Source organism: Molothrus aeneus, chromosome 30, assembly GCF_037042795.1.
Source record: "Molothrus aeneus isolate 106 chromosome 30, BPBGC_Maene_1.0, whole genome shotgun sequence".
In the NCBI taxonomy this organism is placed as follows: domain Eukaryota; kingdom Metazoa; phylum Chordata; class Aves; order Passeriformes; family Icteridae; genus Molothrus; species Molothrus aeneus.
Genome location: NC_089675.1, coordinates 587149 through 612063, shown reverse-complemented (window position 1 = coordinate 612063; position 24915 = coordinate 587149). Strand labels below are relative to the sequence as shown.

General features: G+C 66.0%; 2 protein-coding genes across 2 annotated transcripts; one reads left to right on the top strand and one right to left on the bottom strand.

The window, feature by feature from the left end:
• Positions 1 to 807: 807 nt before the first annotated feature.
• On the bottom strand, positions 808 to 14802 carry NCKAP1L (NCK associated protein 1 like). Its single transcript, XM_066567765.1, has 31 exons — positions 14694 to 14802; positions 14095 to 14205; positions 13710 to 13802; positions 13512 to 13568; positions 13288 to 13430; positions 12730 to 12820; positions 12501 to 12638; positions 12123 to 12171; positions 11821 to 11974; positions 11156 to 11212; positions 10568 to 10664; positions 9670 to 9779; positions 8901 to 9033; positions 8739 to 8820; positions 8230 to 8288; positions 7726 to 7871; positions 7229 to 7361; positions 7039 to 7158; positions 6508 to 6647; positions 6082 to 6213; positions 5543 to 5761; positions 4789 to 4919; positions 4594 to 4691; positions 4223 to 4310; positions 4057 to 4139; positions 3520 to 3600; positions 3318 to 3411; positions 3081 to 3197; positions 2589 to 2698; positions 1962 to 2051; positions 808 to 941 (listed from the first exon to the last, which is right to left on the bottom strand). The coding sequence occupies exons 1-31, from the start codon at positions 14793 to 14795 to the stop codon at positions 819 to 821; spliced, it is 3381 nt and encodes a 1126-aa protein (XP_066423862.1). The 5' UTR covers positions 14796 to 14802; the 3' UTR covers positions 808 to 818.
• A 2043-nt stretch (positions 14803 to 16845) lies between these two features.
• GTSF1 (gametocyte specific factor 1) lies at positions 16846 to 18880 on the top strand. Its single transcript, XM_066567556.1, has 5 exons — positions 16846 to 17057; positions 17522 to 17648; positions 17841 to 17909; positions 18138 to 18219; positions 18652 to 18880. Exons 1-5 carry the CDS (start codon positions 16965 to 16967, stop codon positions 18878 to 18880), a joined length of 600 nt encoding a protein of 199 aa, XP_066423653.1. The 5' UTR covers positions 16846 to 16964.
• The last annotated feature ends 6035 nt before the right edge of the window (positions 18881 to 24915 follow it).

Genomic DNA, 24915 nt, shown 5'->3' with positions numbered 1-24915 from the left:
CAGCCGCCGTGCGCGGAATGGCAACGGCCGCGGCCGCCCCATGAACGCTGCCCCGAGCTGCGCACGGGAGGGAAACCGAAAAAATACCCGGGGGGGGGGGCTCGGGGAGAGCGGGAACGGGACTGGAAACGGCCCCGGGGCCGAGCGGCGGGAGGGAAACTGAGGCACGGCCCCGCCGGGAGGGAGCGGGAGCGAAACGGGGGAAAAATCCCGATGGGAATCGGGGGGGGGGGCGACGCGTCCTGACCCCCCCGGACACCCCCGGACACCCCCGGACCCTCTGGAACCCCCCGGACACCCCCGAGCCCCCGGAGGGTCCCGGAACGCCCCCGGGGAGGGGTCCCAGCGTGGGCGGCCCCTGCAGACCCCAATAATGGCCGAGAGGTGAATTTGGGGTGAAAAGAGGATTTTAGTGACAGCAGCGGCAGCGAGGAGACACCGGGGGACATCTGGGGACAGCTGGGGACATTTGGGGACACAGTGGGGGCAGACAGCAGTGAGGGGAGTTTGGGGGTCGCAGAGGGGCGGGGTGGGACATTTGGGGAGGGACAGGGAAGGGGATTTGGGGGTCGGGGGGACACGGGGGTCCTGGGGGAGGCGGGTTGGAAAATTTGGGGAGGGGATTTGGGGGTCCTGGGGGGGGACAGAGTTTGGGATTTGGGGGTCCTGGGGGCACAGGGAGGGGGATTTGGGGTCGGGGGTCCTGGGGGAGAGGTGGATTGAGGAATTTGGGGAGGGGAACGGGGGTCGGGCGGGGGTCTCAGGGGTGGAACAGGGGGGTCCCAGCACCACTCGGGTGGGGTCTGGGGGGGTCCCGGTCAGTGCGGGGGGGCCCGGCCGGGGGGCTCCCGGCACACCTGGCGGAAGGCGTTGCGCAGCAGCACGTAGGGGAAGCAGCTCTCCAGCATGTCCAGCGTCAGGAAGGACGACTCGGCCACGATCTTTGGCGGGGAGGCACCCAGCATGACCCATCAGAGCCCATCGGCACCCATCGGCGCCCATCAGCGCCCATCGGCACCCAGCATGACCCATCGGCACCCATCGGCGCCCATCGGCACCCATCGGCACCCATCGGCGCCCATCGGCACACATCAGAGCCCATTGGAGCCCATTGGCACCCATCAGCACCCATTGGCACCCATCGGCGCCCATCAGCACCCATCAGCACCCATCAGCACCCATCAGCGCCCATCAGCGCCCATTGGAGCCCATCGGCACCCATCAGAGCCCATTGGCACCCATCGGCGCCCATCAGCACCCATCAGCCCCCATTGGCACACATCAGAGTCCATCGGCACCCATCGGCACCCATCAGCACCCATCAGCACCCATCAGCACCCATCAGCACCCATTGGCACCCATCAGCACCCATCGGCACCCATCGCCACCCATCAGCACCCATCAGCACCCATCAGCACCCATCAGCACCCATCAGCGCCCATTGGAGCCCATCGGCACCCATCAGAGCCCATTGGCACCCATCGGCGCCCATCAGCACCCATCAGCCCCCATTGGCACACATCAGAGTCCATCGGCACCCATCGGCACCCAGGATGACCCATCAGCACCCATCAGCACCCATCAGCACCCATTGGCACCCATCAGCACCCATTGGCACCCATCGCCGCCCATCAGCACCCATCAGCACCCATCAGCACCCATCGGCACCCATTGGTGCCCATTGGAGCCCATCGGCACCCATCAGCACCCATCGGCACCCATCGGCACCCATTGGTGCCCATTGGCACCCCCCCCCATGCCGACCTCCCCCCGTGGCTCCCCCGGCCCAGCCCAGGGTGAAATATTTGAAATGTTTGCATTGAAATTGCGCCAGGTGTCCCAAGTGTCCCCATGTCCCCCCAAAGTGTCCCCAGGTGTTCTCCTCAGGTGCCCCAGGTGTCCCCTCAGGTGCCCCAGGTGTCCCCATGTCCCCCCCAGGTGCCCCCCCCAGGTGTCCCCACCAGGTGCAGCAGCAGCACGATCGAGTCCTGGTTCCGCAGCCGCGCCTTGTCCGGCTCCTGGGCCAGCTGCAGGAGGCTGCTGGAGGCCAGCTGGGGACAGAGGGGACAGCGACAGGGACAGTCAGCAACAGCGGGGACGGTGGGGACAGCGGGGACAGAGACGGGGACAGCGATAGGGACAGCGGGGACAGAGACGGGGACAGTGATAGGGACAGCGGGGACAGCGGGGACAGGGTCAGGGACCCTGCCAGGACAGGGCCAGCCCCAGGAGGGGACAGGGACAGTGCCATCCCCAGGAGGAGACAGTGCCACCCTAGAGGGGACAGTGCTGGCCAGGAGGGGACAGGGACAGTGCCATCCCCAGGAGGAGACAGTGCCACCCTAGAGGGGACAGGGCCAGCCCCAGGAGGGGACAGGGACAGCCCCAAGGGGACAGTGCTGGGCAGGAGGGGCCAGTGCCAGCCCCAGGAAGGGACAGTGCCACCCTAGAGGGGACAGGGCCAGCCCCAGGAGGGGCCAGTGCCATCCCCAGGAGGAGACAGTGCCACCCTAGAGGGGACAGGGCCAGCCCCAGGAGGGGACAGGGACAGTGCCAGCCCAGAGGGGACAGGGCCGTGCCAGGCTCACCAGCAGGAACTCCTTGAGGTGCGTCTCGATGTTCTTGCTGTGCACGGTGAAGAGCGCGGCCGAGAGCTGCACGATGGCCTTGGCCAGGCAGTGCACGTTGTTGTTGTGGCCTGGGGACACCGGGGACACCGGGGGACACGGGGTGGGAGTCAGTAAAGGCGGGGACACGGGAAAATTGGGGGAAAATTGGGGATTCGGGAAGGCTGGGGACACGGGAAGCGGTTGGGGACACAGAAAGGTCTTGGGGACACTCAAATGCTGGGGACACAGGAGGGTGTTGGGGACACAGCAGGGTTGGGGACACAGGAATGTTGGGGACAACCCAGAGTCTCCGCAGTGCCACCTCCCTTGGTGACAGTCCCGGTGTCCCCCTGTGCCCCCAAACCCTCTGCTGTGACAATGGGACAGTGAGAACCGCCAGCATGGGGACACGGTGACACAGGGGACAGGGGACACAGGGGACAGGGGACACAGGGGACACGGCCCCCTCACCGTCCAGCTCGGGGTTGTAGAGGGACGCGGGGTCAGCGACCAGCAGGGGCAGGGACACGGCCACGAACACCAGGAGCAGGCAGGACACCTTGTAATCCTCCTCGGGGGACCAGCCCTCTGCAGAGCGGGACAGCGCGGTGACAGCGCCACCCGGGCGGTGACAGCGCCACCCAGGAGGTGACAGCGCCACCCGGGAGGTGACAGCGCCGCCCGCGGTGTCCCCAGAGCCCCCCGCACCTGTCCTGTGTCCGGCCAGGGCCGTGACCAGCGCCGGGTCCACCTCGCACGGGACCCCCGCGGCCGAGGCCAGCTCGAAGATGCTCAGGGTGACCTGGGGACAGGGGACACGCGGTGTCACGCGGTGTCACGCGGTATCACGCGGCGTCATGCGGTGTCACGCAGTGTCACACGGTGTCACCCCCCGTGTCCCTGTCCCCACCTGGATGTCGGTGTCGGGGGTCACCACGTCCGCCAGGCACTCAATGGGGCCCATCAGGAAGGGGCAGTGCTGGGAGAACACCTGGGGGGGCGGGCGGGGGGTCAGGGGGGTGCTGGGCCCCAAAATGGGGGGATTGGGCCCCCAAATGGGGGGGGTCACATGTCCCCAAATGGGGGTGTCTTGTGTCCCCAAATGAGGGGGTCCTGGGCCCAAAATGGGGGTCAGGGAGGGTGCTGGGCCCCAAAATGGGGGGGTCATGTGTCCCCAAATGGGGGTTCTGGCTGCCAAAATGGGGGGACTGAGTTCCCAAATAGGGGAATCCAAGGTCCCAAAATGGGGGTCCTGGGCCCCAAAATGGGGGGGTCTTGGGCCTCCAAATGGGGGGGATCCTGTGTCCTGAAATGGGGGAACCAGCTCCCAAGATGGGGGGTTCTGGGTCCCCAAATGGGGGTGAGGGGCGTCCTGTGCCCCCAGATGGGTGTCCTGGAGGGATCCCAGGGTCTGGGGGTGTCCCAGGGGGTCCCGGGGGGGTCCCACCTCCCGCAGGCCCTGCTGGGCCATGGCGCGGAAGCTCAGGATCTCCCCGATGATGGTCATGCGCTTCAGGACGTTCTCGGCCGCTGCGGGGACACGCGGGGGACAGCGGGGTGACGCGTGTGACACTGCCCTGTGCCACCCCTGTGCCACCCCGAGTGCCACTCACAGCTCAGGTGGGGCAGCAGCGCCGGCCTCTGCTCGGCCCTGCAGCAGCGCAGCTGCACCAGCGTGTCCATGTTCTCCACCACCAGCTTCTGCGGGGACATTGGGGACACTGGGGGACACTGGGGATGCTGGGGGACATGGCGGGACCTGGCATCTCCCACCATCCCAAGGGGCAGGCAGGGACAGGGTTGAGGTGGCACCAGGATGGCCCTGCCTGCCCTGTCATGGTGCCAGCAGCAGCAGCAGCAACCTGTCCCCAGCCCCTGTGCCTGTCCCCAGCCCCTGTCCCTTGTCCCCAGTGCTCCGATCCTTGTGCCAGCCCCTGTCCCCATCCCCAGCCCCTGTTCCTGTCCCCTGTCCCTGTCCCTGTACCTTCAGCTCTGTCACCTGGGACCCCACGTGCCACATCAGGTTCTCACTCAGGAACCTCATCCCGTAGGGCCCGATGAGCTCGGCCAGCGCCCTCATCTCTGTGGGGTGGGGACAGGAGGGGACAGGAGGGGACAGATGGGGACGCTGTGGGGACAGGGGGGTGGCAGCCCCCCATCCCGAGCCCCCCCAGCCCACCTGAGACGTCGGAGAACTCGGCGGCGCTGAACGGGGGCTGCTCCTCGCGGGGCACCGTGGTGAAGGCCTGGAGGGCCGGGGACAGGAGCACGGCCCCGGTGCTGGCCTGGCGCAGCAGCGCCTCCAGGTACCTGTGGGGACACGGCACCGTCACCCTCAGCAATGTCACCTGTCACCTGTGCCACTGTCAGCTATGGGGCACTGTCACCCATGGCACTGTCACCCACGGCCCCGGTGCTGGCCTGGCACAGCAGCGCCTCCAGGTACCTGTGGGGACACCGCTGTCACCTATGGCACTGTCACCTGTCACCCTCGGCACTGTCACCCATGGCAAGGTCACCCATGGCAATTCCACCCGTGTCCCTGAGGCCACCACCCCATTCCCACGTCTCTGCCGCCACCACCCCTTCCCCAAGTCCCCACCCCACATTGTGACCCTGCCACACCATCCCCGTGTCCCCCTGCCCTTTGGTGACCCCGTCCCCATGTCCCCAGCCCGTGGTGGCACTGACCAGTCGGTGTAGATGGCGGTCACAGTGACCTGTCCCCGCCCCTGTGGGTGACCCTGCCACCCCGTCCCCATGTCCCCAGCCCCTATGGGTGACCCTGTCCCCAGCCCGTGGTGGCACTGACCAGTCGGTGTAGATGGGGGTCACAGTGACCTGTCCCTGCCCCTGTGGGTGACCCTGCCACCCCGTCCCCATGTCCCCAGCCCCTATGGGTGACCCTGTCCCCAGCCCGTGGTGGCACTGACCAGTCGGTGTAGATGGCGGTCAGCGTGGGCTGCCCGCTGCCGTCGCGGGGGTGGCTCTGCTGCAGCAGCACCGCCCGCAGCAGCCGCGCCGTGTCCAGGGCCACCAGGTGTCCCAGGCGCTGCACCAGCCCCATGTAGGCCCCCAGCCCCGCCAGCACCTCCGAGGGCCGCGCCACCTCCTGCGTGGCCTGGCTGTACCCGGCCATGGCCACGATGGCCCTGCGGGGACACGGGGGCGGTGAGGGACGTGCAGGGTGTCCCCTCGGTGCCGTGTGTCCCCGGTGTGTCCCCAGCGTGTCCCCGGTGCATCCCCACGTGTCCCTGGCATGTACCTTACGTGTCCCCTTGGCCCCGTGTGTGTCCCATCAGCCCCGTGTGTCCCCAGCGTGTCCCCAGCACATCCCCTCAGCCCCACATTGTCCCTTTGGCCCCACATTGTCCCCTCAGCCCCCCATGTCCCCTCAGCCCCCCATGTCCCCTCGGCCCCCCATGTCCCCTCGGCCCCACGTGTCCCTGGCATGTCCCCAGCGTGTCCCCACTTGGTCAGGCGCGTCTCCAGGTGGCTGCTCAGGTACTCGGCCGGCGTCACCGTGTGCCCGAAGACGGTGAAGCTGGGGACGTGGTTGAGGCTCAGGGACAGCTCGGCCAGGGTCAGGTGCAGCTTGTCCATGCTAGGGGACAGTCACGGTGTGACCCCGTGGGGACAATCCACGGGGACAGTCACACTGTGTCCCCACGCCACACCCAAGCTCTGGAGGCTTCAGGTGAACTCCTGAAGCTCCCAAAGGCCACCAAAACCCCAAAGGCCACCAAGACCCAAGGGTCCTGAAGCCCCCCAAACCCACTGAGCCCCCAGAGGTTCTGTAGCCCCCCAAACCCACTGAGCCCCCAGAGGCTCTGCAGACCACCGAAGTCCCCAGAACCGTGACCCTGTGGGGACAATCCCTCCCCCGGGTGGCGCTCACTTGGTGGTCAGGGTCCTGTCCCGCCGCTGGCTCTCTGTCCCCGGTTTGTCCCTTTGGGGCTCCCCCTTGCGGGGCGGCTGCTTCGGGGTTTTCTTGACGCGGGCTCTGCTGATGGTGGCCGCACAGTGCTTGGGGAGGAGCTGTGGGGCGGGGACAGGGTCATGGGGACACGGGGACAGGGTCATGGGGACATGGGGACACCCCAAACGGGGCCACCATGACCACAGGCCACCATCCCCCAGGCCTGGGTCGGGGGATGCCCCACCAGGTTTGGCCCCCATGGAGGAATTCCTCATCCCGAGGGTTTGGTGGGGACAGGGGGACGAGGGGACAGAGAGGACCACGATGGCCACAGAGATCCCAGAGGTTCTGGAGACCCCAAAGGTCCTGGAGACCCCAAAGGCCATCAAGACCCTACAGGTCCTGAAGGCCCCAAGGGTCACCAATCCCTCCAAAAGTCCCACACCCCCTGGACTCCCCCAAGCCCCCCAAAGGTCCCAGACCCCCCAGACCTCCCCAGACCCCCCAGACCTGCTGGCTGAGGTTGTGCTGCTCGGCGCAGGCGTCCAGGACGCAGCCGCTGCCCACCCGCGCCAGCTCCTCCAGGAACTTGTGGCACAGCCCCAGCGCCGCCGCCTCCAGCTGGGGGTACTGGGGGGGACATGGGACCCCTCAGAGCTGAGCACGGGGACCCCCAACCCCCCCCCCGGGTGTCACCCACCTCCTCGGGGCACATGGGGTGCTGGCAGCGCGAGAAGTGGGCGCAGAGCAGGGGGAAGGCGATGGCGAAGCGCAGCATGGACGGCTCGTCCAGCGTCAGCGCGAACATCCGCTCCAGGGGCCGGGCGTGGAAACTGTGGGACAGGGATGGGGACAGGGATGGGGACGGGGATGGGGACAGGGACGGGGACAGGGACAGGGTCAGGGGACACCGTGAGCATCCGCTCCAGGGGCCGGGCGTGGAAACTGTGGGACAGGGACAGGGACGGGGATGGGGACAGGGACGGAGACAGGGACAGGGACAGGGACAGGGTCAGGGGACACCGTGAACATCCACTCCAGGGGCCGGGCATGGAAACTACCAGAGGGGACAAGAGGGGACAGGGACAGGGATGGGGACAGGGATGGGGACAGTGGGGTCAGGAGGAAAGGGGCAGGGATGGGGATGAGGGTGGAAAGGGGTGGGCAAAGGGGTATGGGGTGGGCAAAGGGGCTCACCAGAGGTGGGACAGGTCGGAGGTCTCGTCCAGCAGCTCCTCGGGCCGGTCCAGCAGGCGCGTGTGGAACACCACCAGGCTCATGGCACGGCCAACGTCCCCATTGGAGCTCAACGGCAGCGCGGCCTTGGCCACACTGGTGTAGGCCTGGGGACAGCCAGGGGACAGCCGTGGGGACAGCAGGGACAGGGGACAGCCAGGGGGACAGCCATGGGGACATGGGGACAGCCATGGGGACAAGGTCAGGGAGACAAAGATGGGGACAGGGAAAGGAACAGCAGGGACAGGGTCAGGGGACATGGAGACATGGGGAGAGCAGGGACAGGGTCAGGGGACATGGGGACAGTGATGGGGACAGGGACTGGGGGCAGAGGGACAAGGATGGGAACAGCAGGGATGAGGAGGAATGGGATCGGCACAGGGATGGGGACAGGACAGGGACAGGGAAAGGGACCTGGGGACAGGGATGGGGACAGGGACCTGGGGACAGGGACAGCACCAGCACCTGGAGCCGGAACCAGTCCAGGCGCAGCGCGGTGAAATCAAACTGCTCCTGGTCATCGACTGCGGGGACAGAGGGACACGGGGACAGGGCTGGGGGTGGCAGTGCCACCGCCGGGGACCCCCTGGAGCCACCACCCTTCGGGGCACCTGGGATTGTCCCAGAGCTCCCGGGACAAGGGGGACACAGAGCTGGGGTGGCACCCGCGACACGGTGAGGGGACACTCCGGGCTGGGAGGGGACATCCTGGGGTGGGAGGGGACAATCCGGGCTGGGAGGGGACATTCCAAGATGGGAGGGGACATTCCGGGCTGGGGGGGACATTCCAGGCTGGGAGGGGACAATCCGAGATGGGAGGGGACAATCCGGGCTGGGAGGGAACATTCCAGGATGAGAGGGGACACTCCAGGATGAGAGGGGACATCCCGAGCTGGGAGGGGACATCCCGAGCTGGGAGGGGACATTCCAGGCTGGGAGGGGACAATCCGGGCCGGGAGGGGACAAACCCGCACCTTCCTTGGCCGAGAGGGCCGCGAGGGAGCTGACGAAGGACGAGAGGATCACGGACTCCTCCTCGGGGCACACCGAGAGGTTCTGCGGGGCCAGGGCGGGCTCAGGGGGCAGCGAGGGCCCGCAGGGGGCTCAGGGGACGGGGCCACCCCGCCCGGGGCTACCTGGATGACGTCGCTGAGCACGAGGGCGTCGAAGCGGGCCAGGTACTGCCGGTGGTAGCGGCGCAGGAGCCGCAGGTGCCGCCGCACCAGAGCCCGCAGCTGCTCCAGCAGGAACAGCAGCTCCGCGATGCGGCTGAGCCGGGGGGGGGCGGTCAGAGACCCCCCCCGAAACCCGCCCGGGGTGCGGCAGGGACCCCCCCGAGTCACCCCGGAACTCCCGAACCCCCTCCCAGTGCCCCCCGAACCCGCCCGAATCTCCTGAACACCCCTAAACCACCCCAAAGTGTCTGAACCACCCCCAGTGCCCCCCCCGAGTCACCCCGAAACTCCCGAACCCCCCCAGTGCTCCCCAAGCCCCTCGAAACTCCCGAACCCCCTCCCAGTGCTCCCCAAGCCCCTCGAAACTCCCGAACCCTCCCAGTGCCCCCCGACACGCCCGAATCTCCTGAATCCCCCAAACCGCCCCAAAACTTCTGAAAAACACCCGAAACTCCCGAACCCACTCAAAACCTCTGAACGGCCTCAGAGCCCCACAAGGACCCCCCCCCCAAAAACCCACCCAGTGCCCCCCAAATACCCCCAAAAACCGCTGAACCCCCCCCCGCCCAAACCCAGGGGGTTCCCACCAGGGTCCCCCCTGTCCCCTCCCTGTCCCCTCCCTGTCCCCTCCCTGTCCCCCCCCCGTCCCCTCCCCGTCCCCTCCCCGTCCCCTCCCTGTCCCCTCCCTGTCCCCCCCCCTGTCCCCTCCCTGTCCCCTCCCTGTCCCCACCTGTCGCTGAAGTCCTCGGGGTTCTTGCTCTTGGTCACGTGCTCGGCATGTCGCGACAGCCAGCTCACCTCGTCGCGACACAGCGACAGCGCCACGAACACCAGCAGGGCCTGGGAGGCGGAGGGGGGGGACAGGGGGTCGGGACCCCCCAAAATGCCTCCCAAAACCTCCCAGAATCCCCCCCGAAATCTCCCGAAATTCCTCCCAGAATCCCCCCCAAATCTCCCGAAATTCCCCCCAGATCCTCCCCAAATCTCTCAAAACCCTCCAAAATCTCACGAAATGCCCCAAAACCTCTGAAAGGCCTCCGAAATTCTCTCAAATGCCACTCAAAATCACACCCAAAATCTCCCAAACCCTCTCCCAAAATCTCACAAAAGCCCTCCAAAATCCTCCATAAACCCGGAAAATCTCCCCGAATCCCCCCAAAATTTCCCAAATCCTCCCCCAAAATCTCCCAACCCCCCCCAATATTCTCTCAAACCTCCCCAAAATCCGCCCAAAATCTCCCCAATCCCAAAAAATGCCCCAAAATCTTCCCAAATCCTCCCTCCAAAATCCCCCCATAATCTCAGAGAATCTCCCCAAATTCCTCCCAAATTTCCCCCAAAATCGCCCCAAAATTTCCTCAGACCCCCCCAAAATCTCCCTAATCCCCACGAAATGCCCCAAAATCCCCCCAGACCCCCCCAAATATTTCAAAATCCCCCCTAAGCTCCCCCAAATCTCTCTCAAAATCCCCCCAAAATTTCCTCAAATCCCCCTCAAATATCTCAAAATCCCCCCTAAGCCCCTCAAATCTCTCCCAAAATCCCCCCAAAATTTCCTCAAATCCCCCCAAAATTTCCTCAAAGCCCCCCAAAATCCCCCCAAGCCCCCCCAAAGCCCCCAGCCCCACCTTGGGTCCCAGCAGCCCGGGCTGATCCTCCAGCAGCGCCGCCAGCTCCCGCACGGCCCCGCGCAGGAACGAGCGCCGGCCCCGGTGCAGCGCCGGGCTGGGGGGCACGGGGGGGTTTGGGGGGGCCCCGGGGGTCTCGGGGGTCGGCGGGAACCGGGGGGGACACGGGGGGAACGGGGGGGGACAGGGGGAGAGGGCAGGACCCGGTGCAGGAACCAGGGGTGGCCCTGGGGCAGCGTCAGGTTGGGGGGGCACGGAGGAGTTTGGGGGGACCCTGGGGGTCCCCGGGGGTCGTGGGGAGTCATGGGGGACCGGGGGGGGACAGGGGGAGAGGGCAGGACCCGGCGCAGAAACCAGGGGTGATCCCATGGGGATGGGGGAGGCTTGAGGGGATTTGGGGGGCTCAGGATGGGGACGGGGGGGGGTCACGGCCAGGATCACCCAGAGGACAGCAAAGGGCAAAGGGGGCGGGGTGGGTGAGACCCCCCCCAGGAACCCCCCCGGTTTTGGGGTGCTCTGGGCCCTCCCACTGCCCCAAACCCCCAGGAGCCCCCCCAAAAAACCAAAACCCCCCCCCAGCCCCCGGACCTGTGCGCCGCCGCGTGCTCCCGGCACTCCCGGACATCGGCCACGCGCTTCCCGTACCTGCGAGGGGCACCCGCACCTGGCACCGCACCTGGCGCCACCCCCGGAGCCCCCCGGGCACCCCCAGAGCCCCCCCGGGCACCGCCAGAGCCCCAGGTACTCAGGAGAACCCCCCGAGCACCCCCAAAGTGCCCTGAATACCCCCCCCCGGCACCCCCTGAGTCCCCAGTGAAGCCCCCAGACCCTGGCACCGCCTGTGCCACCCCCTGCCCGGGCCGTGCCACCCCCGGTGTCCCCATCGTGATGTCCCCCCTGGGGCAGTGCCACCCTCGCCCTGGGCAGTGCCACTCGCAGTGTCCCCGTCCCCCCCTGGCAGTGCCACCATCGGTATCCCCGTCCCTGTCCCCCCCCCAGCAGTGTCACCCCCTGGTGTCCCCCCACCCCAGGCAGTGCCACCCCTGGTGTCCCTGTCCCCATCCCTCCCTGGCAGTGCCACCCCTGGGCAGTGCCACCTGCGGAGTCCCCCCACCCCTGGCAGTGCCACCCCTGGTGTCCCCATCCCTCCCTGGCAGTGCCACCCCTGGTGTCCCCGTCCCACCCCCTGGGCAGTGCCACCCCTGGTGTCCCCGTCCCCCCCTGGCAGTGCCACCCCCGGTGTCCCCGCTCACCCCTTGAGCCCCCCCAGCAGCTCCTCGGTGACCTTGTGCACCGCGATGGCCTCGTCGCGCACCAGGGTGACAAAGAGGGACCCGCGCAGGGCCTGGCGCCACAGCTCCTGGCACGGGGGGGTGCCCAGGGCGCCCGGGCACACCAGGAACCCCACTGGGGGGGACACGGGGTCAGGGACCCCAAAATGGGGACAGGGACCCCAAAATGGGGACAGGGACACCAGGGACCCCAAAATGGTCACCAGGGGTTGGGGACACGGCGCAGGAGGGTTTGGGGACACTCAGGCAGTGCCAGCACTCACGGATGATCCAGCGCTCCATCACCTCCAGGGACAGGTACTCACAGGCCATCTGGGGACAGCAGTGCCACCACGTCACTGTCCCCTGAGCCCCCAGTGCCCGTGTCCCCGTGTCACCGTACCCCTGTCCCTGTGTCACCACTCCCCTGTGCCCGTGTCACTCACGCTGTCGCAGGTGACCGGGCTCAGCATGTCCCCATGTCCCCATGTCCCCATGTCCCCATGTCCCCACAGGTGTCACTCACGCTGTCGCAGGTGACCGGGCTCAGCATGTCCCCATGTCCCCACAGGTGTCACTCACGCTGTCACAGGTGACCGGGCTCAGCCTGTCCCCCTGTCCCCATGTCCCCATGTCCCCATGTCCCCACAGGTGTCACTCACGCTGTCACAGGTGACCGGGCTCAGCATGTCCCCCGCGGGTCCCAGCAGGGACAGCAGCTGCTCCTGCCGCCACAGCTCCGCGTCCCGGCAGCGCCGCGCAAACGGGGCCCGCAGGGACAGCAGCGCGCAGCTCACGGCCTGGGGACAGCAGCGCCACACTGGGGACACCGCCCGGACACACGGGGTGGCCCCCACAGGGGGGTGGCCCTGCCGGGGACCCCCGACCCACCTTGGTGTGGGGCCCGAACTCCTCGGGCAGCTTCTTCAGGGGGTGCTCGTACTCCAGCACCATCTGCGCCAGGCGGGGGAAGCTGGGCTCGCTGTGGGGACATGGTGTTGGGGACACGTTGGGGACACGTTGGGGACAGCCCCGGGGCCGGTTCTGGCATTGGGGACACGCTGAAGACACATTGGGGACAAACCCGGGGCTGGTTCTGGCACTGGGCACAAGTTTGGGACACGCCAGGGACCACCCCAGAGTCAACCCTGTTGTTGGGGACACACTGGGGACAGCCCCAGGGCCAGCCCCGGCATTGGGGACACAGTGGGGATGATCCCAGGATGACCCCAATGAGGCCACAGCCTTGGGGACACACTGGGGACAACGCTGGGCTTGGGACACGGCCCTGGGGACATCAAGGGTGGGGACACGGCCCTGGGGACAGCACGGGGTCAGTCAGGGAGGCCTGGGGACAGCCTGGGGACAGCGCGGAGGGCACTGGGGACAGCCCCAGTGGGGACCCAGCCCCGGGGACAGCAGGGTGGCCCTGGGGACAGCAGGTGGCACCTGGCGCCGTGGCTCATCTCGTGCGCGCACTGGTAGAGCCCCAGCAGCAGGCGCCGCTCCTCGGCGCGCGCCAGCAGCAGCACCAGCGACACGTAGGTGACAACCAGGTCCAGGTAGCCCTTGGTGAAGTCGTAGTTGATGTGCTGGAGGGGAGGGGACAGCGTCAGGGCGTGGCGACAGCGGGGACAGCACGGGGGGGGGTGGCACTCGGGGGTGGCACTCACGATGTCGAAGAAGCACTGGCTGGCGTCGATGGTGTTGAGCAGCTCGTACACATGGTCCTGGGGACAAGGGGACAGCGCCGCGTGTCACCGCCGTGCCCCCGGCCCTGAGGGACCCTTCTGTCCCCTCTGTCCCCCATGTCCCTGGCTCTGAGGGACCCTGACTGTCCCCCATGTCCCCTCTGTCCCCTCCCGGCTCACCCGGAACTCCAGCACGTCCAGGAAGGTTTGGTAGAACGGAGCCAGCGCCCGCACGATGTCCCCTCTGTCCTTGTGCACCGGGCCCAGGTGCTGCTGTGGGGACACGGGGGGGACAGCAGCATGGGTGACACGGGGGGACACAGCGGGACAGCAGGGACACAAGGGAGGGGACACGGGGACAGTGGGGTCTCCGGGGTGGGGACACAGTGACAATGGGGACACAGGGACGGGGGGACACTGGGGTAGGAACAAAGAGGTAGTGACACATGGGTGGGGACATGGGGAGAGTGGGGACTCAGGGGGTGGGGACAGTGGGGACACGGGGACACGGGGACAGGGGGACACAGGGACAGGGGGACACAGGGACAGGGGGACAGTGGCTCACGGTGCTGCTGCGCACGTCCAGGTGCGGGAATTTCTTCAGGATGAACTTGGCCGAGGCCTCCATGGCCTTGTCCCCGAGGAAGGCCGGCCGCGTGCGGGGGTCCGAGCACGTCTGGGGGACCCCCGGGTCAGAACCCCCCGAAACGACCCCAAAAAACCCTCCCGGGGCTGGGACACCCCAGAAAATAACCCCAAAACTGAGACACCCCCCCCCCATAATATCCCCCCAAACCCCTCCCAGGCTGGGAACCCCCCAAACCTCCATCCTACCCCAACCTTCCCTGGAACCCCCCAGGTTCCCCCTTAGGGTCGGGATCCCTCCAAAAACCCCCCCAAAACTGAGACACCCCCTCCTCAAACCCCCCCAAATTTCCCCTCCAGGGCTGGGACCCCCCAAACCCCCCCTGTCCAAGCCCCTCCCTGCCCAGGATCCCCCCAAATCCCCCCTAAATCCCCTCCTGGGCTGTGCCCCCTCCCCAAATCCCCCCAATCCCCCCAATCCCCCCATCCCTCGCTCCCCTCAATCCCCTTGGCTGCTCCCCATGGCCAGGGGGCTTTGGGGACCCTCAGGTGACCCCCAGGACCCCCCCCCCCCCAGACCTTTTTGAGGTTGTAGACCCTCACGAGGACCCCCCGGCCCCGCTCGTTGAGCAGCGTCAGCTTCTCGGCCAGTTTGTCCCCGTACACCGAGGGCAGGGACATGGTGGCACCTCGGTGGCACCCCCAGAGTCCTCAGAAGGCCCCAAACCCCAACTTCCCCTTCCTGGGCTGGGCCCGGCAGCGCCGGGGCTGCGGGGAGCACGTGACAGAGCCGCCACCGCCCCGTGACACCGCGGGGACAGCGGCGGTGGGGACGCGGGTGGTGCTGGCCCGTGCCACCATCGGCCCCATCGGGGGCTCCGACAGCCCCAGCTCAGGGCCCGAAATCGGGGACCGGGCCCTGTACGGAACCAATTTGGGCCCACGGAACCCAAATTCACTCCCGTTTGTTCCCCTTTTGGGTCTCTTTCATCTCCAAACTGGTGTCATTTATCCCCGATCAGGGGACGCCAATCTAGGCCCATTTTACCCCAATCAGGGCCCTAAATGGGGTCACGGCCCTGTATCGGGGTCACGGCCCTACATAGACACAATTTGAGCCCATGGAACCCAAATTCACTCCTGTTTGTGCCCCTTTTGGGTCCCATTTATCCCCAAATGGGTCTCATTTATACCCAGTCAGGGGACCCCAATCAGGGCCCATTTTACCCCAATCAGGGCCCATTTAACCCCAAACTGTGCCCTTTAACCTTAAACTGGGCCCATTTACCCCACTCAGAGCTGATTTACCCCAATCTGGGTCCATTTACCCCAGTCAGGGCCCATTTACCCCAATCTGGGCACATTTACCCTAATCTGGTCCCATGTAGTCCAAACCGGGCCTATAAAACCCCAATTTGTGCCTGTTTGAGCCCAGTCAGGCCCCATTCAGATCCAAATTTTCCCCTGTTGCCATCGATGCCTTAATTTTTAACTTTTAATTTTTGTTTTTAGTTAAACAGAACAATCCTCCTCATCCCAAAATCCAAGGACACCGTAACAGCCTCAAGCCCAAAAATTGTAAACAACAGCGAATTGACAAAATCACCCAGGAGGATGGAACTTCATAACACAAAACTGTAATTGGACAAATAACCCCAATACACAAATGAACCAAAAGTTACAAAGGTGCGAAAATATAAGAATATAATTTTTTTTTAGTCCATTTGAGTCCAGCTTGGGTTTAGCCCCGGCCAGGCTCTTCTACTTTAAAGCCTTTTAATTAGGAATTTTTAATGAATTCCTAATTTATTTTGGGAACAGAGCTTTTAATTTTTAATAAATTCCTGTCGGAACTCAGTCCATCCCTCCGGGTGTCCAGAGTTTTGCCAAAGGGCTCGGAGACCCTGGCACGCAGCCCAGAACACCTGGGGATCTGATTTTGACCCCTGGAGCAAATTACCAGCTTTGTATGAGGACCTGAAAGTCACACAGGTTTGAATGGTGTAATAACAAAAATATCACAGGGTGAAAATGTAGATTTCAGGATTTTTGGAATGGGGTTATGAGGACAAGATGGAGGAACTTGGGCATGTCCTGTCCTTCTTCTCCTTCTTCTTCTCATTCTCCATTTTCTGCTGTGATGTTGGCACTTTGGGATTGGTTTAGAGTAGAAGTGCACTGTCTAACATGGGTGACAGGTATTGGGAATTAAGTGTAAATATGTTATACGTAGTTTGTAGTATAAAAGGACAACACCGCCTCGGGGGCGGTCAGAGTGCCTGTGGCTGCCCTGCTGAGCTGACCTTGGCTGGGCAGAAAGGAAATTTTATAGATAAGAATTAATAAACAACCTCAAGACCGAAAAGCGAAGAGTCCAGACTCGTTTTTCAGCCGCGCGGGCCGAAGCAGAGACGCCCTGCGCATCTCGGGGCAGGAATTAACGACCAAAAACCCGAGAAATTCCCCATTTATTTTCAGCGCGTTCCAGGCGGCGCCGCGGCGCCCCCCAGCGGCTCGGAGGACCCGGGAGCGGCGCCCGTTGCCGCGGTAACGGCGACGCTGCCGTAAAGCAAAACCGGCGCTGGTGAGACCGGACCGGGACAGAACCAACTCTGGTGAGACCCGAACGGCACCGGTGGGACCGAACCGGGACCGAACCGGGACCGAACCGGGAGTGGTGGGACCGAACCGGGACTGCTGGGACCAAACTGTGGCCGGTGAGACTGAACTGGAACTGAACCGTGCCCGGTGGGACATAATCGGTACCGAACGGTGCCCGGCGGTACCGAACGGTGTCCGGTGGAACGTAACCGGTACCGTGCCCGGTACCGTCGGGCCCCTCGGGCCCGCATGGAGCCCGACGCGCTCGTGCAGTGCCCGTACGACCGGAGCCACCAGGTGCGCGTGTCCCGCCTGCCCTATCACCTGGTGCGCTGCCAGCAGGTGCGCGGGGGACAGCGGGACAGCGGGACAGCGGGACAGCGGGATGGGGGGGACAGGGGGACAGCGGGACAGGGGGACAGCGGGATGGGGGGGACAGGGGGACAGCGGGACAGGGGGACAGCGGGATGGGGGGGACCTGTGAGTGGTCGGTTTTGGGGTCCAGGACCTGCCGGGGGGAGGCTGTGAGGGTCTGGGGTCTGCAGGGGTTTTGGGTCAGGGTCAGCAGGGATTTGGGGTCGGGATCTGCGGGGGTTTGGGATCTGGGGTCTGCAGGGGTTTGGGATCTGGGCTCTGCAGAGGTTTGGGGTCGGGGTCTGGGAGGGTCTGGGCTCTGCAGGAATTGGGGTCGGGGTCTGGGCGGGTCCGGGCTCGGCGGGGTCTCAGGTTTGGGGTGCAGGGCGGGGCTCGGTGTCCCGTCCCCGCCCCCCCCTTAGCCCCGCCCCCCCCCGTGTCCTTGTCCCCAGAACAACCCGCAGGTGTCGCGCACCTTGGCCACGTGTCCCTTCAACGCGCGCCACCGCGTCCCGCGCGCGCTCCTGCGCGCCCACGTCACCTCGTGCCCCGACAAACTGCCACTCGAGCTGCCCCCAGGTACGCTGGGACCCCCAGGTGTGCGCCCAGGTGTCCCCAGTGTCCCCCCAGGTGTGCCTCCCCAAATGTGTCCCCAGGTGTGTCCCCAGGTGTGTCTCCCTCCAGGTCCCCCCAGGTGTGCCCAGGTGTCCCTAATGTCCCCCCAGGTGTCCCAGGTGTGTCCCCTCACCGCTGTCCCCTGTGTCCCCGCAGAACCTGAGGACATGGCCAAGACAGTGCACACCTGGCAGCCCCCCCCGTGCCAGGAGGACTGGGACGCAGGTGAGGGTCCCACGGTGTCCCCACGGTGTCCCCACGGGCTGGCACCGTGTCCCCATGGTATCCCCCCATGATGTCCCCATCATGCTCCTGTCTTGTCCCCATGGTCTCCCCGTGGTGTCTCTGTTGTGTCCCCACCATGTCCCCATTTTGTCCCCATCCTGTCCCCATCCCTGTCCCCACGGTGTCCCCATCCTGTCCCCACTTTGTCCCCCCGGTGTCCCCGTGCAGAGCTGAGCGAGCAGGAGCTGGAGGAGCCCCCCCCGTTCATCCTCCAGGTCACCAAGGGGGACCTGCCCGTCCCCTGCCACAGGTAGGACCTGGGGACAGGGCTGGCACCACCGCTCGGGGGGGCGGGAGTGTCCCCAAGTGCCACACTTGGGTGTGTGACTGTCCCCAGTGCCACACTCAGGTGTGTCTGTGTGTCCCCAAGTGCCAAACTCAGGTGTCTCTGTGTGTCCCCAAGTGCCACATTCAGGTGTGTGACTGTCCCCAGTGCCACACTCAGGTGTGTCTGTGTGTCCCCAGGTGCCACACTCGGGTGTGTGACTGTCCCCAGTGCCACACTCAGGTGTGTCTGTGTGTCCCCAGCTGCCACATTCAGGTGTGTCTGTGTGTCCCCAAGTGCCACACTCGGGTGTGTGACTGTCCCCAGTGCCACATTCAGGTGTGTCTGTGTGTCCCCAGTGCCACACTTGGGTGTGTCTGTGTGTCCCCAAGTGCCACACTGGGCTGTCCCCCTCAGGACACCGGAAGTGACGCCCCCCGACCCCGCCGCCCCACCAGAGGGGCTGACGCTGAGGAAGCCCCGGCCGGCGACAGCAGGACCGCGTCTGGGGACAGCAGGACCGCGTCTGGGGACAGCAGGACCGCGTTTGGGGACAGCGCGGCCCCGGCCGATGACGGCGGGGGGGGTCCCGGGGGTCGCGGGGCCCGGGGGGGCCCCCCCGGCTGTCAAATATTTCCGGAAATAAAAACTCGTGCGGGAGCTGCCGCTGTCCCCGGGGGGCGACACCGCGGCTGGGGACGGCGCCACCCCCATGGCGTGGGGGCGACGCGGGGACCCCCGCCCTGACCGCGGGTGTCACCCCCCGCCCCCCCCCCCCCACCCCCGCGCTGGTCACTGCGGGCTGGGGGTGTCCCCTCCCGGTGTCCCTGGAACCCCCCCTGTCCTGTCCCCACGCCCTCGATGTGTCCCTGCCACCCTGCCGGTGTCCCCCCTGTCCTGTCCCCCCCCCGTGTCCCTGTCACCCCCCCTCGTGTCCCTGTCACCTTCTGGTGTCCCCCTGCCACTCCCCTGGACGTGTCCCTGTCACCCCCCTCGATGTGTCCCTGTCACCCCCCCCCCGTGTCCCTGTCACCCCCCCGGTGTCCCCCTGTCCTGTCCCCCCTCCCGTGTCCCTGTCACCCCCCCGTCCTGTCCCCACACCCTTGATGTCCCCCCGCCACCCCCCTGGTGTCCCCCTGCCGCCCTCCTCGATGTGTCCCTGTCCCCCCCCCCCCCGGTGTCCCTGTCCCCCCCTGTCCCGTCCCCTCCCCCCATTCCCTTTCCCCCGATCCGGCGCTCCCGGGAGCGATTTTGGGCTCGGGGGGGGCAATTTTGAGGCATCTTGCGCAAGGTCCCGTCCCCGTCCCCCCCCCCCGTGCCCAGGGTACTGGGACAAAGGGGGGGGGTCCCCATCCCATCCTGGGGGGGGGGGGGGGAACACCCCACCTTGACCCCCCCCCCCCCAACCCCACCCTGGAAATCCTTCCCCAAAATTGTCCCAGAGCGTCCCCACCCCCGGGACCCCCCCGGCACCCCCAGGAGGGGGGAGATCCCCACCCCCCCCTCCCCAAATTCCTCCTCCTTTCCCCCCCCCCGCGCCGGGAGCTGACTCCGCTCGGAGCCGCCGGATTTGGGGCGGAAAAAGTGGAAATGGGAATTTCTGTGTCACCGCCGCCTCCGGTGCCGCCACCCCCCGCTCCCGCCCGCGTTTTGGGGCACAAAAATCTCCTTTTTATCCCTTTTTATCCCTTTTTATCCTTTTCCCCCCTTTCCCAGGGGTTCGCCCCGCTGGGTCCGGCTCGGGGCGGGAGGCGGGGGGGGGCCCTGGAATGTTCTGGAATTGTGGAAATTCCGGGATCGCAGCTGCGGGGCGGGATCGGGATCGGGATCGCCACCCCCGCCCCGATCCCAACATCTGCTGCGGGCCCGGCCTCTCCCTGCCTGAATCCCGCTGCATTTCCCCCAAAATCCCACCCAGATCCAGGCGGGATTTTTCCCTTTTTTTCCCCCCATTTTTTCCCTATTTTCCCTATTTTCTTTCCTCCTTTTCCCCCTTTTTTTTTTCCCTTTTTTTCCTTATTTTTCCCTGTTTTTTCCTTTTTTCTCCCTTTTTTCCCCTATTTTTTCTTATTATTTTTCCTAGTTTTCCTATTTTTTTTCCAACTTTTTCCTAACTTTCTCCTAACTTCTTCCAACTTCTTCCAACTTCTTCCAGCTTCTTCCAACTTTTTCCGAACTTCTTCCAACTTCCAATTTCTTCCAATTTCTTCCAACTCCTTCCGATTTTTCCTGTTTTTCCCTATTTTTCCCTGTTTTTTCCCAGCTCTGCCCCCTCTCCCTGTGTGTCCCGGGCCTGGCCCGGAGTTTTTCCTGCCAGGGCGGATCCGGGCGGGGGTTGGAAAATCGGGATCGCCGTCCCCGCCTGGGAAAAAACAGGCGGCTCCCGCTTTTCCACCCATTTTTTAATGGCGATTTTTGTTTTCCCTCTCTCCCCCGGGCCGGGAATTCCCTGGGCAGGGAGGCTCTGGAATGTTCCGGGGCCATCCCAAATCTCTGTCACCTTTGTTGTCCCCAAATCCCCAAGGGGATTCTGCCCCTGGCACTTTTGGGGGGATTTCTGGGGGTTTTTGGGTTCACCCGAGGGGGTTTTGGTGGTTTCTCCCGGATTTTGGGGCTGCTGGGATCCCCCAAAAAGAGGCCTGAGGCAGGAATTTGTGGGGAAAACAGGGGACACCCCAAAACTCAACATTTCACCCCAAAAAAGAGAAGGGGGGGAGCGGCCCCAAATCCGCTCCTGCTGCCCCAGCCAGAAAATCCCGGATTTGACCCCAAAATGCCCCATGGGATCATGGGGGTGACCCCAAATGAGGATTTGGGGATATGGGGACACAAGGACATGGGGACGTGGGGACACAGGGACACAAGGACATGGGGACATGGAGATTTGGGGTTATGGGGACACGGGGATTTGGGGACATGGGGACATGGTGACACAGGGATTTGGGGACACGGGGATTTGGGGATATGGGGACAGGGGGATTTGGGGACATGAGGACATGGGGACACAGGAATTTCGGGTTATGGCGACACAGGGACATGGGGACATGGTGACACAGGGATTTGGGAACGTGGGGACACAGGGATTTGGGATTATGGGGACACGGGGATTTGGGGACGTGGTGACACAGGGCTATGGGGTCATGGGGACACGGGGACATGATGACACAGGGCTATGGGGTTATGGTGACACAGGGACATGGGGACCTGGTGACACAGGGATTTGGGGATGTGGTGACACAGGAATTTGGGGACATGATGACACAGGGCTATGGGGTCATGGGGACACGGGGACATGGAGACCTGGTGACACAGGGATTTGGGGACACGGGAACACGGGCACAGCCAGCACACGCGTGTGGCGGCTCCCTGTGCCGTGTGGTCCCGTGTGCCTGTCCCCACATGTCCCCAGAATGTCCAGCCACACTCACACTCCCCCCAGTGTCCCCCACGGTGTCCCCCTGTGTCCCCTTGGTGTCCCCCCCAGGCTGGCCCCATTCCCGCCCCCTGTGTCCCCTCATGTCCCCTCGTGTCCCCGCCGTGTCCCCCCCTCCGGCCTGGCCCCATTCCCGCCCCCCGTGTCCCCTCATGTCCCCTCGTGTCCCCGCCGTGTCCCCCCCCCCGGCCTGGCCCCATTCCCGCCCCCTGTGTCCCCTCATGTCCCCTCGTGTCCCCGCCGTGTCCCCCCCTCCGGCCTGGCCCCATTCCCGCCCCCCGGGTTCTCCAGCGCCTTTTTGGGAAGCGCCGGTGCCGGGGCCCCCCCGCGCCCCCCCCCCCGCGCCCGCCCGGGCTCCGGGCCAGCCCCGACCCCCCCGCGCCCCCCGGGGACAGAGAGGGGACACCGAGGGGACACCGCGGGGACACCGGGGGGACACCGCGGGGACACCGGGGGGACACCGGGGGGACACCGCGGGGACACCGCGGCACCGGCTGCTCCGGGGGGGTGGCGGCGCCCCGGGGCCCCCCAGGAGCGGCCGGGGGGGGCGCGGGGGGTGACGTGGCCCCGCCGCCGGCCGGGCTAAATACGGGGCTGTACACGGGGCTGTACACGGGGCTGTACACGGGGCTATATACGGGGCTATATACGGGGCTATATACGGGGCTGAGCCGGCCGTGAGTCAGGCCCGGCCCCCCCGGGCCCCCCCGGTGACTCAGGGGCGCGTCGGGACCGCGACGGGCACGGGGGGGGGGGCCCACGGCGGGGAGGGGGCACTGGGGACACCCCTGGGGATGGGGGTAGGGGTGTCCCCCCCAAATGGGGCTGGGGGCACTGGGGAAAATGGGGACACCACGCAGGGGTGGGGGCTGTGGTTGTACCCCCTAAAGTGGGGCTGGGGGCACCCCCTAGGGGTGGCCGGGGGGTCTGGGGGATGTCTCTGGGATGGGACCCTGGGGTGACCCTGGGGTGGGGGGACAATGGGGGGGCAGAGCAGGAGGGGATTTGGAGCTTTGGGAATTTGGGAATTTAGGAATTTAGGGACATGGGAGTGTGGGAACTTGGGGATGTGGGGATTTGGGGATGTGGGGATTTGGGGATTTGGGGATTTAGGGACATGGGGATGTAGGAATTTGGGGATGTGGGGAGTTGGGGGCGTGGGGAGTTGGGAATTTAGGAATTTAGGGACATGTGGGTGTGGGAACTTGGGGATGTGGGGAGTTGGGGATTTGGGAATTTGGGGGTTTAAGAACACGGGGGTGTGGGAATTTGGGGATGTGGGGATTTCAGGATTTAGGGATTTGGGAATTCGGGAATTCGGTGATGTGGGAATTTGGGCACGTGGGGACACAGGGATGTGAGAGTGAGGAGCCTGGGGACAGGGGGACAGAGCCGGGCCACGTGTGTGCTCCAGGGGACAGAGCCGGGCCACGCGCCGGCCCGCGGTCACCGTGTCACTGCACGGTGTCACCACGCGCGGCCCGGGTGTCACCGCACCCAGTTCTGGTGCCACCACCCTGCGCGTGCCCGGGGCCGGTGCGGGGCAGGAAAGGCCCCGGCGCCAGCTCATTGTTCCCCCCCCCACCCCCTCCGCGCCCGCCACTTCCCCCCCGGGCACGGAAGCGTCCCCATTGTCCCCAGAGGGGCACAGCGGGCACACGGGACAGCGGCGACACGCGGGGACACGCGGGGACACGCGGGGACACGCGGGGACAAACCCACCCCCCGCGCCACCACCCGCGCCCCGGGCACGGCCGCTGCTGCCCTGGGGGATCCCTGGGGGTGTCCCTGGGGGTGTCCCTGGGGGTGTCCCTGGGTGTCCCCTCCGAGCCCCCCCGAGCCCCCCGAGCCCGGCCCAGCTGCGCGGCCGCCGTTGCATCAGCGGCGCTGGAATGCGGCGGCTGCCGGGCGAGGCCCCCGACCCCGGCCCCTGCACGCCCCCTCTGCACGCCCCCGGCCTCCCCTTGCGCACCCTCTTTGCACGCCCCCTCTGCACGCTCCCGTCCCCTTTGCACGCCCCCTTTGCACGCTCCCGTCCCCTTGCACACCCTCTTTGCACGCCCCCGTGCACACCCGGCCACGCGCCCCGCACGGGGCCGGGGGTGTCCCCGCGTGTCCCCGCGTGTCCCCCCCTTTGCACCAGCACCGGGGGGGCCGCACACGCGTGCCGTGGGGAGGGGGCACCGCCCCGCCCCTCCTGTGTCCCCCTCCCTTGTCCTCCCGGGGTGGGGGGGGGGTTCCTACTGTCCCCTCATGTGTCCCCAAGGCGGTGCCAGCGCCGTGTCCCCCCCCCCCCCGGGGGGGTCCTGTCTCCTCCCCGTGTCCCCCCCCACGGGCGTTCTCTCCCCCCTCCCGTGTCCCCCCGGGGGGGTCCCACCCCTCCGTGGGAACGGCTCCAGCCCCGGCCCCGTTTCCGCTCTTCCCTTCCAGGAAGCGGCGCCGGGATCCGGCCCCCCCCGTCCCCCGCGGTGTCCCCTTCCTCCCTCCATGTCCCCTTCCTCCCTCCGTGTCCCCTTCCTCTCTCCGTGTCCCCTTCCTCCCTCTCAGTGTCCCCTTCTCTCTCAGTGTCCTCTTCCTCTCTCAGTGTCCCCCCCGTGTCCCCCTCCTCCAGCCCTGTCCCCTTCCCTCTCAGTGTCCCCTTCCTCCCTCGGTGTCCCCTTCCTTCTCAGTGTCCCCTCCCTGTCCCCTGCGGTGTCCCCTTCCTCCCTCCATGTCCCCTTCCTCTCAGTGTCCCCTTCCTCCCTCCGTGTCCCCCCCGTGTCCCCCTCCTCCGGCCATGTCCCCTCCTCCCTCGGTGTCCCCGACCCTGCCACCCCCTGGCCTGGCCCTCTCCTGTCCCCTGTGTCCCCTGCCCTGCAGTGTCACCCGTGTCCCCCCATGTCCCCTGTGCCTGTCCCGCTCGTGTCCCCACACGGTGTCCTGTGTGCCAGTGTCCCCAAACGTCCCAGCACCCGCAGTGTCCCCATACCCCAGTGTCCCTGAGTCCCTGTCCTTCATGTCCCGCTGTCCCAAGGTGTCCCAGTGTCCCTGTCCCTCACATCCAAGTGTTTTCCTCATGTCCCTCATGTCCCTCATGTCCCAGTGTCCCTGTCCCTCAGGTCCCAGTGTCCCTGTCCCTCATGTCCCAGTGTTTCTCATGTCCCTCATGTCCCTCATGTCCCAGTGTCCCTGTCCCTCATGTCCCTCAGGTCCCAGTGTCCCTGTCCCTCATGTCCCAGTGTCCCTCATGTCCCTCATGTCCCAGTGTC

Bases quoted from the DNA above. Each gene is read 5' to 3' on its own strand.
- GTSF1 (XM_066567556.1), top strand. From the start codon at position 16,965: ATGGAGCCCGACGCGCTCGTGCAGTGCCCGTACGACCGGAGCCACCAG. The intron at 17,058-17,521 runs GTGCGCGGGGGA...CCTTGTCCCCAG, and splicing joins ACCTGGTGCGCTGCCAGCAG to AACAACCCGCAGGTGTCGCG. The intron at 18,220-18,651 runs GTAGGACCTGGG...TGTCCCCCTCAG, and splicing joins CTGCCCGTCCCCTGCCACAG to GACACCGGAAGTGACGCCCC.
- NCKAP1L (XM_066567765.1), bottom strand. From the start codon at position 14,795: ATGTCCCTGCCCTCGGTGTACGGGGACAAACTGGCCGAGAAGCTGACG. The intron at 12,172-12,500 runs GTGAGTGACACC...TGCTGTCCCCAG, and splicing joins GCCCGGTCACCTGTGACAGC to ATGGCCTGTGAGTACCTGTC. The intron at 5,762-6,081 runs GTGGGGACACGC...GTGTCCCCGCAG, and splicing joins CTGGAGACGCGCCTGACCAA to GGCCATCGTGGCCATGGCCG.